Source organism: Motacilla alba, chromosome 3 (genome assembly GCF_015832195.1).
Source record: "Motacilla alba alba isolate MOTALB_02 chromosome 3, Motacilla_alba_V1.0_pri, whole genome shotgun sequence".
NCBI classification, from domain to species: domain Eukaryota; kingdom Metazoa; phylum Chordata; class Aves; order Passeriformes; family Motacillidae; genus Motacilla; species Motacilla alba.
Window position 1 is genome coordinate 2628650 of NC_052018.1, and position 13145 is coordinate 2641794.

General features: G+C 43.7%; 1 protein-coding gene across 1 annotated transcript in view; it reads right to left on the reverse strand.

The window, feature by feature from the left end:
• The window catches only part of INTS9 (integrator complex subunit 9), a 61692-nt gene that overhangs the window by 12848 nt on the left and 35699 nt on the right, over positions 1–13145 (reverse strand). Inside the window, exons 12-14 of the mRNA XM_038131659.1 lie at positions 8679–8850; positions 3805–3929; positions 1096–1263 (exon numbers count right to left, since the gene is read on the reverse strand). Coding sequence (XP_037987587.1) covers positions 1096–1263; positions 3805–3929; positions 8679–8850 — 465 coding nt within the window. The remainder of the gene's footprint in view (positions 1–1095; positions 1264–3804; positions 3930–8678; positions 8851–13145) is intronic.

A 13145-nucleotide genomic window follows, 5' to 3' on the forward strand; every position in this document is an offset into this window, starting at 1 on the left:
ACTAAAGGATGCTTCCTCCTTCTACACTCCAATGAGAAGTCACTCAATATTCCAGTTTCTAAAGGGCAGTAATGCCTGTTTGCAAAAAGCCACTGTCACCTTTGATCCAAGGACACATTTGTGCTGATTGAATTGTCAGAAAAGTATTTTAAGCTCATGTCTGTCAGAATATGGGTCACCCTTTGTAATATGGGTACATTTGGATTTGACTTACGGGGTTAATAAATCATTAATAGATGTTGTGGGGATAAGTACTCCACATTTTAGATGGCTACAAGCAATCCATTAACCTGCTGGGCTCCTGCAGCCTGTAGGAATTAACCATTTATGGAAATTGTTGGAATACAAATAAGCTTTTTCACCGCTTCTTTAGCATGACTGAAAACTGATCCTTAATGGGAAGGGTATTTCTAACAGCAGGTGAATTAGGGGAAGGAGAAAGACAACTCCTGGCTACTAATTCTAGATTCTCTGGATCCTTTCCATAGTCCTGGGGCACTAATTCAAACTGCTCTGCCAAAAACTTCCAGCCACAAGACATCTTAAGGACAAATACCTTTAGTTCTGAGGCTGCATCTCCAGTCTTGAGGACAGTTCTGGGTCCTTCACGACAAGAAGGACATTGAGTGGCTGGAGCGTGTCCAGGGAAGGGAATGGAGCTGGGGAAGGGGCTGGAGCACCAGGAACAACTGAGGGAGCTGGGAAAGGGGCTCAGCTTGGAGAAAAGGAGGCTCAGGGGGAACCTTCTGGTTCTGTACAACTCCCTGACAGGAGGGCACAGCTGGGGGAAGTTGAGCTCTGCACCTAGGGAACAGAGACAGGAGGAGAGGAAACAGCCTCGAGTATCACCAGAGGAGGTTTAGGTTAGATATTGGGAACAACTCCCTCATGGAAATGGAGGCGGAAGAGTCCCCAAGCCTGGAAGTGGCACTCGAGGCCAAGTGGCGTTGGCTGACAGCTCAACTCGATGACCTTAAAGAACTTTTCCAACCACAACAACTCTGCCATTCCACACCTTCCCAGAAGCTGCTGAACTGGAATTTGGCTGTGTGAGCAGGAACCCCACCCTGTTGCCCGTGCCCTGCAGGGACTCACGTCGGGCATGATCTCGATCTTCTCGTAGCGGCGCTTGTAAGGCAGCGTGAGCACCTCGGCGCGGCGGTAGGACATGGCCGGGGGCTGGCAGTCGATCATCAGGTCTGTGCGGTGGGACTGCGTGGGAGGGGGCTGCGTGTACTGCTCGGGGCACACCACGTGCAGGGGCTGCAACAGAGCAGGGTGGAATTCCCATCAGCATTGTTAGAAACTGCTCCAGGAGCTGGAGATGTGTGCAGTGGTGACCCGCCCAGAGTTTATGTCTTATCGCCACTTTGATATCATACTTTCCACAAGGACAGGAATAAAAAAATTAAATCGGTTTTTCCTCCCAAATCCTTGCCAGATGAACTGGAAGGAAATGGTAACAGTGGTGGAGACCATGCCAAGTGTCAACATGTGGGGCTGCAGAAACCTCGGCTGTCAAGAATCAAGGCTGCAAAAACAACTGCTGGAGTTTTCCAGCAATACGTTAGGAAAGCATAAACAGGCTGGTTGCCACTGCAGGGTTTAAGGAAGCCACAGGAGAAGCCAGTGATTCCACAAACTGGAAGCCAAAGGAGAAGCCAGTGATTCCACAAACTGGAAGCCAAAGGAGAAGCCAAAGGAGAAGCCAGTTCTGCAAACTGGAAGCCAAAGGAGAAGCCAGTTCTGCAAATTGGAAGCCAAAGGAGAAGCCAGCTCTGCAAAAATGGAAGCGGCGACCCTCCTGGAATTTATGTCTTATCCCAACTTTGAAATCATACTTGCCACAAGGACAGGAATAAGAAAATTAAATAGGTTTTTCTCCCAAATCCTTGCCAGATTGACTGGAAGGAAATGGTAACAGTGGTGGAGACCATGCCAAGTGTCAACATGTGGGGCTGCAGAAACCTCGGCTGTCAAGAATCAAGGCTGCAAAAACAACTGCTGGAGATTTCCAGCAATACATTAAGGAAGAATAAACAGGCTGGTTGCCACTGCAGGGTTTAAGGAAGCCACAGGAGAAGCCAGTGATTCCACAAACTGGAAGCCAAAGGAGAAGCCAAGGAGAAGCCAGTTCTGCAAACTGGAAGCCAAAGGAGAAGCCAGTTCTGCAAATTGGAAACAGTGACCCTGCCAGAGTTTATGTCTTATTGCCACTTTGATATCATACTTTCCACAAGGACAGGAATAAAAAAATGAAATAGGTTTTTCTCCCAAATCCTTGCCAGATGAACTGGAAGGAAATGGTAACAGTGGTGGAGACCATGCCAAGTGTCAACATGTGGGGCTGCAGAAACCTCGGCTGTCAAGAATCAAGGCTGCAAAAACAACTGCTGGAGTTTTCCAGCAATACGTTAGGAAAGCATAAACAGGCTGGTTGCCACTGCAGGGTTTAAGGAAGCCACAGGAGAAGCCAGTGATTCCACAAACTGGAAGCCAAAGGAGAAGCCAAAGGAGAAGCCAGTTCTGCAAACTGGAAGCCAAAGGAGAAGCCAGTTCCGCAAACTGGAAGCGGTGACCCTCCCAGAATTTATGTCTTATCGCCACTTTGATTTCATACTTTCCACTGGGAGAGAAAAAATAAAAATATGAAATAGGTTTTTCTCCCAAATCCTTGCCAGATTGACTGGAAGGAAATGGTAACAGTGGTGGAGACCATGCCAAGTGTCAACATGTGGGGCTGCAGAAACCTCGGCTGTCAAGAATCAAGGCTGCAAAAACAACTGCTGGAGTTTTCCAGCAATACGTTAAGGAAGCATAAACAGGCTGGTTGCCACTGCAGGGTTTAAGGAAGCCACAGGAGAAGCCAGTGATTCTACAAACTGGAAGCCAAAGGAGAAGCCAAAGGAGAAGCCAGTGATTCCACAAACTGGAAACCAAAGGAGAAGCCAGTTCTGCAAACTGGAAGCCAAAGGAGAAGCCAGTTCTGCAAACTGGAAGCGGCGACCCTGCCAGAGTTTATGTCTTATCACCACTTTGATATCATACTTTCCACAGAGAGAGAAAAAATAAAAAAATGAAATAGGTTTTTCTCCCAAATCCTTGCCAGATGAACTGGAAGGAAATGGTAACAGTGGTGGAGACCATGCCAAGTGTCAACATGTGGGGCTGCAGAAACCTCGGCTGTCAAGAATCAAGGCTGCAAAAACAACTGCTGGGGTTTTCCAGCAATACATTAAGAAAGCATAAACAGGCTGGTTGCCACTGCAGGGTTTAAGGAAGCCACAGGAGAAGCCAGTGGTTCTGCAAGCTCCCTGGAGACAGCAGAACACATCAGCAGTAACGTGAAGGAGATGTTTATGCAAAGGCAGGCAGTGGCAGCTCTACCAGTTTGCAGGGACAAGCCAGGTTGCAGAACGATGAGATAAAGAGATGCAGGCATTGTTAGGAGGTTTGGAAGAATGTGTATTTCAGAGTTCAGCAAGATAGAATATAGGGAAATAGCCAGAAGAAAAAAAAAACCCTGGTTATTATTTTAATTATGTCATGAGTCAGAAAGCAAATTTAAGTAGAAACAAATGGGATGGGCCACTAAAGCCCATCAAGGGGGAACAGCAGATACTACAAGAACCCTCTTTTTCTTAGACCTCCCCTAAAGCAGAGCTCAATGCTGGGTCTTCTTCATGGAGAAAAGGATCTGGGTGTTGTCTCCATTTTTGTTTAATGCAACATTTGCTCACAATTCATTTATTTAATTTCAGATGTGTGAAGAAACATAAGAAAAGGCAGCAGAAAATTCATTACCTGGACTTCTTTGAGTAATTTAGACACCTGAATAAAGTTGAGTCTTGTGTCAATGGGACAGTAAACACATTTCATTGCCAAGGGCTGATAGGGAGCCAGGGCATCCAGGTAAGAGAAATCAGGTTCTGGAAAGAGAAAAGTTGAAAACACTCAAAGCCCATTAACAATAAAAATGGCCCAATTCCTCTCTAATTCCAGTTTAGGCAGAGCTGTTGCTCAATGTTAATTCTGTTACAGATTTCTCTTCCCTTCCTCCTTCCCCCACCCATTATTTTCAATTAATTTGATGAAAATTACGCCCACAATTAGTCTTACCTTAATCAAGCAACACAGCAATACTATTTCATTTGAACACATTATTGCATGATTTTTAGAACAAATTTAATCAAGACAAAACCATCATCTCTTATTTTTAATCAGACCCTATAAAGGAAGGCAAAATGTAGACATTTTGAGTCTTGTGAGGTGATTCAAATGGCAAGTTGGTTTTCACTATGACAAAAATGCAGCATGAAGATGATATCTTGGTGTATAAATATGTACATATTTATTCTTTTGAATCTAAGAGCCAGGTTTAGACTGATGGGAAACCAAAGGCTCTTTTATTACTGGATTAGAGCTTTGCCAGGGTAAAGTCAGGCACTGAATGGGCTTTTACTCCCACAGAGAGTAATAAAACACTGAGAATACTACAGAAAAAGATTTTTTTTTTTTTTTTTGGTGAATGACAAATGTAGATCTCAGGTGACATAGTGTAGGATACAGGTAACCTCTTGATTCTGGGGGTCACCAGCTAATGGTGGAAAAGATTATGCCACCCCTATCTCCCTGATAATTGTGGGATAGATGGGACAAAGGGAATGCTGGAAAAAAAAGGGAACTGGTGTGAGTTTGATAAGTACAGAGTGGGAGAAGAGAAGGGGATGCATGAAAGTCTCATCTGCTGGGTTATCCTGAACCACAGGGCCTCAAAGGACACCAGAGCAAAGTGCAGTTCAAGCCTGGCTGGAACAGCAGGAGGAATTCTCTGGGACCTGCTGAGGCTGTAAAAGGATGAACTTAAAGGAAACTGAAATTCAAAGCCTCCAGTCCAGATTTGAAGAGCCATCTAAGATGTTCTGACATGGCAGCAGAGCAGAGCAATGGTTGGATTTCTCATACAGACAGCAAGAAAAAAATCTCCTTCAAACCTTACCAGAGGAAGTTCAGCACCAGTGTGACATCCAACAAAAAGACAAGTTAATTGCTCACCTAAAAATCTAAAAATCTCCAAACCTGCTGCTGGCTAAGCAGCACTGAGCACCACGTGGGGATATTTACCCTGAGAGAGCAGAACATGGCACCAGGCAACGATACAAATGTTTGGAACTGTCAAAGGGATAACTTCCCCAAGTTTAAAGCAATTGTCAGAGTAGCTGCCTGGGAACATTAAAGTGAGAAATATTAACAAAAAATGAGCGTTGTACAAGGACGTGTACATGAAGCCATGAATCCACAAACATGAAGTAAAATTACACTGGGCAAAAAGCCATGTTATTAAAAGCAGATGTGGTGGTGGCAATGAAACAAAGCCTAAAAATATCGATGTAAAAACGGCATTTTATGTCAGTTAAGTTTAAAAGCAATGAATAGAAATTTAAAAATAGGAATACTGAGAAAGTTGGTAGTTGAAGAACGATCAGTTAGGGTTAAATGACAAGGCATTTAAAAAGTCATTAGGGGAAAACAGAAAGCTTAAGTCAGACAGAGGTTCTCTGCTAGAGATATGCCATGGAATTGTAAAAATTAAGTTTAAAAGTTACCAGAAGGGAGGTTTTCCATCCCACCTGGGGTTGTGGAGGACACAGAGATTTGAGGCAGCACCTATTCAGCATTTCTCAATCAGCAGGTTCAGAGAATATACAGACATGGAGTTCTGGTCTAGGAATGCCATTTAAAATCCAGTCCAAAGCCTCTCTGATCTCCTAATAAGGACAGGAGAGCCTTGGAAAAGGGAGAAATTCTAGGGAAGGAATCCTAACACAGGACTGGGAAGATTTAAAATGTTAAAAACACAACTTGAGCTGGGCTCACTGGGAACTCATGTGACACACAGGACCTGCTGTTTTGAAACCACCCAAAATCCCAAAGTCACCTGTCTGGAGGCAGCAAGTGCTTGTCAAGGACACATATTGACTTTTCCTGACAGAATTACAGGTCTTTAGCTTTTCCCCCAAGACTCCAGATTTACTGCTGCGTGACACTGAGTTATAAAACCTTCCACTGTACAGCACTGACGTGCATGAGCTGGTTTTAACATCTCCCAGGGAGCTGGTTTTTAAAGGAGACTTCTTTATACCGTGTCTTCTCCTAGAATTTCTTTGTGGCTCAGTGGTATTCGATATTTTTAATCAATAATCTCCTCAATACTGCTCCAGCAGTGATGTCTGCAGGTGACACCAGCCAGCGGAGTAGCACCACAGTTCCCTCACAGCCAGGTCCTGGCCTGCTGGCTGCTTTAATTTATATTCTTGTCATTGTTTTTTTACATTACAGATTGGAAAGGTGGAGACTGACTGGTTCCTGTGGACTGAACAAGCAGTGCTCATTAACGATGCAGGATGGTCTGGAGTTTGAAGGTTCTAATTACCAGAAACCAGGAGTTTTTCATAGAAAACCTACAACATCATCTGCTCTCACACACTGCTCCAATGGACTGGAGTTCTTTCAGATCCACAGGAGATTTTAGCTTAAAACAGAAAAGTAATTAAATAATGGAAATCAGTGGCATCAGTGGAGGTGCTTCAGATTTTCACTGGTACTAAGAACAGGAGAATTTAATCTGCTAAGAATTTCTATAGACATAGAATCATTTAGGCGGGGAAAAAAATCTCTGAGGTCAACAAGTCCAACTGCCAAACCCAGCACTAAACCCTGTATTTTGTTCCAGCTGAGACAACCATAAGGAAACAGGCCTAGGACTAGACAGTCATAAGGCAGTAGGACTTATGGATAGTTCCTAAAAGCCATGGATAGACAGAATTTAGGAAAAAAACCCCACAAGCATCTGGAATCACTGTGCACTCCAAGGTGACCCAACTAAAGCAGCTCTCAACTGGAGTTTCACTAAGTACCAACTGGGAATGAATCTCCAAGACCACGACCTGCTGCACCCCCAGGTTGTCAGGAGTGACATTTCCATGCCTTAACAACCTGCCAGGACCAGGCTCTGACAGAAGTGCTCAATTGCCTCAGCTCACTGAAGGACTGGGATCTTACACAGAAAGGTCAAGTGCCTCTCCTTACGGAAGACACAGAGGAAGAGCTCCTGCCATTAAAGGCCAGTTCCTGACACCCTGGGCAGCACATTCACAACGTGATTAATGCCATTGGTTCCCCTGGGATTCGTGGAACACACACCCCAGCAAAGGCTCTGCAAATTCTGCCTTAATTGAAGCCCTGACTGGAGTAGAATTCACTATTTTCAGACAATGCATATCCACACTGCAATTTTACCCAATTACTGTAATTAGGGCATGTCTCCTGAACTGCCTCAAAGGTCAGGAGGGATGGGCCCTGCAGCAGCTGTACCTTTACTGCTGTGGTACCTTGCACCATTTCCCAGCACAAAACCAGTCTGGATTTAAGGGAACTTAGCTCCCTTGTATCTCCCCTCCCACTGAATAGGGTTAATTATACACTGAAAATATCCCCAAATTGGCTTAACAGTATCATGGTACTGTCACACCTTTTGGTGCCAATATTGTGAAAGGAACTTGCTTGTCACTAGCCTTGAGTCTACAGTTAAAAAAAGAAAGAAGAAGGAAATAACCCTTTCCCAGCCCTCTTTTCTTCAGGTTTTGTGCTTTCCAGCAGCTTTCCAATTCACTAAAAACTGGAGGAAAATAACAGTGGGACTCCATTCCACCCTTGCTATGGGAGTAGGTTTGATTTGTTCCTCAGGGCTTTCCTCCCCAACTCTAATTACTTTATCCAAAAATCCACACCTTTTTTACCTGGCTAAGTTATATAGAGCACACCTCCCATTATCCCTGAGCTCCTCAGACACAAAATCAGGAGTAAGGGCCTAAAGGATTATTGTTTGCCTTCTCAGATCAGGACAATGCCCACTGCAGGGCTCTGTCTGGGTGACACATCAGGTACAAATACACCTGCACAGAACCTCAGCTCCAGGGAAGACCTTGAAGGATTTTTAATCAGGGTCAGCACTAGAAGCAGATGGAGAGAAGTGGAAGAACTTAAAAGACCTGTTGAGCACTGAGAAAGGAAACAGCTCCCCTGAGGAATGAGCCAGAGCTGTACCTTCAGCTACAAATGTGTCTGCCAGCCAAAATCTATCTGAACAAAGCTCAGCCCAAAGGCAGGAACAGCTCAGTGCCAGGTCTGTGTGGGGTGCACATTTCTGGGACAGCAGAGAGGACAGAAACCTCTTCAGAGACACTGAAAGATGAAAAGGAAAGAGAAGGGATGAGGAAAAGTTTGTGGTTCCACTGGAATATGGAGAAGAAGTGTTTCTCCTTTCTGACCAGCATCCATTAGGTCTTGCCTGGGTTTAACTCGCAGCCAGCTGCTTTTAATTCAAAAATTAATTTCCTGTAGGCGTTTTACTGCTGTGCATAACAAAGATTTTGCTCAGACGTGGCAGGAATAGACTCTGCATGGCAAAGGTTGACTCTGCAGGGCTACACTGAATTAAATGGCACAATAATTACATTTGTCCCTGCAGCCAGTCCTGGGGTCTTAATTTAGATAAGCTCCTACTGAAGTGAAAAACTTCTGTCCCAGAACAAATGAATAAAGCCCCAAGGATGTGGCCACACTTAACCAGAGCACACAAACTGTTAATCTGATAATGATATCAGCATTTTACTTACCTGTGAATATAACAGTGTTCAAGCTGGATTTTCCCCACAGCTCCATGAAATGCACCACATCCCCAAATCTGAGAGAGGGATGCCCAGTGAACACAACACAGGGTTGCTTGAAGTCATTGCTGAAGTCTCCATGGATGCTGGGATAATGTTTCAATTTGTTTGTCTGAATGAGCTGAAAGAAAAAACAAAAATCCAGACAGTGCAACTTTTCATGCCTCTGTGCTTGAGTGTGTTTATTTACATGAGAGTATAAACGTTCTACAATTTATTCCTAACTCATCAGAGGGTCCCTTCCTGTATACCCCTTAGATTTTTTTCCCAACAAATTTAGTCGTGACTGTCATAAATGTTATGAAAAGGAAGTCAGAGCATGGGGCCAGGAGCCTCCAAATCCCTGCTCTCACTTCTTTGGTACCAGCAGGATGGTGACTGGGAGGAAACTCTACAAACACTCCCCACTTTGACTTCCCTGGAGTGAGCAGAGTGCTCAGCTGCCAAATTCACAATAAGCTCCTTTTTCCTATTTGCCGTGTCTGGAAAGAGCTCTGGGCTCATGTTTAACCTGCTTTTCTTGCATCACAGCAGTACCAGGCACTTTTGCCTTCAGCACAATGTTGCTGAGCTTCCCTGGTCTAAAGGGTTCACACAAAGTCAAACCTGCTGAAAAAGAACAGACTGACTTTCTCTTCCTTAACTGTCTCTGAAACCAGCAATAAACACGAACGAAGAGCAGTAAGATGTTTTGCAGACACAGTGCAATCAGCTCTGCAGGTGGAACAGATTTCTTTACTAAGCTGGAGAAGTTTATTTATCAAGGCACTTTTCAAAGAGTTTTGCTTTATTTCTCCTGCCACTGTTTTCTAATCTGCAAAACAAGGTGCAACTTAAAAAGCGATTTAACAACCAGGCTGTGAAGCACTTTTAGACAATATTTTGCAAGTTTTTCCTTGGCAGGTATATGCCTCCATCTCCAGCATGAAAATAACTGTAAATACAGTTTAAAAAGCAAGGAATTTAACACATGAAATCACAGACTGAACAGATGAGAGAAAAAACACAGAGATGAAGAGTATGAGGGAGGGAAGGAGGCTTCCTTTGTCAGCTACTTTCAAAAGGAGGCTGGGCTGTTCAACAAATCATAAAATCCTGGAATGGTTTAGGTTGGAAAGGAACCTTAAAGCTCATCCTGTTTCACCCTCTGCCATGGGCAGGGACACCTTCCACTGTGCCAGGGTGCTCCAAGCCCTGTCCAACCTGGCCTTGGACACTTCCAGGGATGGAGCAGCCACAGCTTCTCTGGGCAACCTGTGCCAGGGCCTCACTACTCTCACAGGGAAGATTTTCTCCCTAATATCTCATCTAAACCTTCTTCACTTCAGCTTAAGGCCACTTCCCCATGTCTTGTGTTACTTTTTACCATGGCTGATCGAGAGGTGCCTGCATGGAAATGAAGAGAAACTGAAAATTCTCAGCAACTTGTGCACCACGAAGCAGAATTCAAGGTTATTACACAAATCTGTAGATGCACATGGATCATTTCCATGTGGATCCTTGAATCATGAAGGAAGTAGAAACTGGACTACATTTTCTGCAGTTTACAAGTAAGAGCTAATTCCTATTTAATCTTCAAGAGGGAAATTGGAAAAAAACACCTAGTAACTGCTCTGGCAGTTGATAGGCACTGAATCTCAAAAACATTCCTGCAATTATACTGGTAAAGATTTCTGATTAACACATCTGGAGTGCAGGGTTTAGAATCTAAACTTAGCTTCAGTAATAAAAACTGCAGTTTAGCAGACAATGGGTAAAACAAATTTGAATCCATAAAATACTGACATTTAAATGAACTTGTAGGAAATGGCCTCAAAAAGCTTTTTTCTGTTCGTTTTTTTTTTTGAGGGAAGCCAAAAGTCTCAAAACTGAAATTGCAGAAGCACTTTCAACTGGGTAAACTGGAAGAGGAGGATGATTTCTATTTCAAGCATTAAATGGGAGACGTGACATTCCAGGAGAGAACTTTTCCAGGGACAGACAGATAGGTCAGGGAAAGACATTTCTACAGCCAGCATTGATCTGAGACACTCCTAAAAATCACAAACTGTTGTTCCAGCTTCTTTCACAGGTTCCTTCAAATGATATTTATTCGTATGCAGCATTCAGATCTTTGGGAAGATGTGAGGGCAGCACTGGATGTGGAAAGCAGTGAACAGCTCATTTCCCTCTCATACCTCCACAAGCATTCACTGCTCAGCAACATAAAAGCTGTATTTTCTTCAAAGCCTTATGGAAGCTTCAAATCCCCTCCTATTGCTTTGTAAAGAGACACAGAAGCTCTAATCCAGTTTTCAGGAGCTCGTTGGTGATGATTCTTTTTTCATCCTTTCTTTTTATCTTGCCAGATCTTTTCTGCTAAGTCTGGTGAGGCTTCAGAGCTCAGCTCACAATCCCTGACTCTCACAGGTGGACAGAACAGGGGTGAAAGGCTACAAAAACAAGTTTAGAGACATTCTACTCACTCCAGGGAGGAAGCAGCTGGTGAATTTTAGTGTCTACAGTAAAGTCTCTTCTAATCACCCCATCAAAAATATACGGAGCTGAACTTGCAAAACAGGTCCAACAAATTCCCCAACTCATTAAGGGGACTGAGTTTGTAATGATTTGTGCAGGTTTTTTGTATCTCCAGGTGAGATGGGGTGTGTAAACTTTGCTGTGCCACGGTCAGACCTCCAGCTGGGCCAAACCCAACGCCTGGCATTGAGCCAGCCAACATTTCCACAGTGGGCCCGGTTTCTGGAAAGCACAAGCAACATTCAGAACATCTTTTTACAGAAAGAACCACTGCTGACTGAAAGCTTAAGAGATAGGGGCTGGTAAAGTACTGAATCAAGAGCGAGAGCTGAATTTTTCTGAAATCCCAAATGGTTCTGTGCTTCCCTTTAAAGCTGTAGACTTGATTTACAGGGTCAGCAACTGCTGCTATAAACAGGATAAATCTCCAGAGCCTTTGCGTACCCTTTGTTGAAGTGAGCCAAAATACACTGATATTTACTGTGTGTGTGTGTGTGTGTGTGCTCTGTATCCAGAATCTGGAACAGATGAGGCTCCTATCAGAGAATGAGAGATGCATTTATTACCTCACCTCCCTCGCTCCATCAGATCAACACTAACAGGGGCCTAATTTTATCACAGAATATCCAGAGTTGGAAGGGACCCCCACGGATCATTGAGCCCAACTCCTATATGATAATATTTATTATAAAATAAACCATAATAATACTTCACAATCACCTGGTTCCAGGTATTTATTTACATGTGTTATGCAGGAACTGGCAAATGAAGGAGGGAATCAAAGATGAAGAAGACAAATGGTGGTTTTTAAGACCACAAAATCAATATTACTCCCACCCTGGATCTTTTTTTGAGTCAGAAAAAAGGGTTTTTGCAGCCATTTCTCTTAGATCTTGCTAACAGAATCCTTAATAAGAGCACGGTAAATCCAAATTCTCTCTCCACTGGCAAATACTGATCAATACAAATTACCTCTCAAATTTTATTGTTGCAGACATTTAGAGGAGTCTGGATTCACTTATCTTAGAGCCTGAAACTGTCCATGTAAAAATCGAATGGAGAGGAACAATTCAGCTACAGCAATTGAGCCATTCCTTTATAAACACAAAGCCTCCACCTCCACAAAAGGGATGGGGCAGAGTGTGCAATCCATGGATCCTGCTAAAGTGATGAAGGAGAACCCTAATTGCTCATCTGGGGCTGTGCTGGGATGGGATATTCCCATATGGAATTTGGTAAGACACCACACGGTTCTGGGATACCAGAATAACAAATCTAAGCTAAACAAATTACTGGTTTGGTCTCCACAGTATTTAGCGAGGCACTGAGGTACTTCAATCTGAGCCTATTTAGACAGTTGATCCTTGGATATAATGGATACAGGGGCTTGGAGCTGAAAGCCACCCCCTGCCTTGCCAGCTGTCTTGATAAATATTTGGGATCTCCAGTTTTTGACTTTGCAGTCAGAGCAGCTCTTCCCTCAGAAAACAAGAAGCTCTTTTAGTTAGTGCACCACTAAAAGGCTGCAGGAGAGACTTCAACAAGAACCTGGACACTCCATTTTTACTAACTTTAGCAGGAACTGATGCTCAAATCCATCCCTACAAACCTGAAGCACTTCAGCCCACATTCCTTGCTCCTAGCAGAGGGAAAGTATTCCCTATTCACTCAGACTGGATATTAGGAAGCAAACTGCCACCACAAGAACTGTACCAGGACTGTGTAGGAGGAGGTAAGATGAACATCTACTGCTCCATTAAAGTGGAATTAAACAAGGAGGGAGAAATGTTTTAGGTTCTCTGCAGAGCTGAACATGTGTCTGGCTTTATTCAGCAGAGCAGAACAAGGAATGAGTTCAAAACACGCAACATAAATCATGAAATGAAAATTTCCATGCAG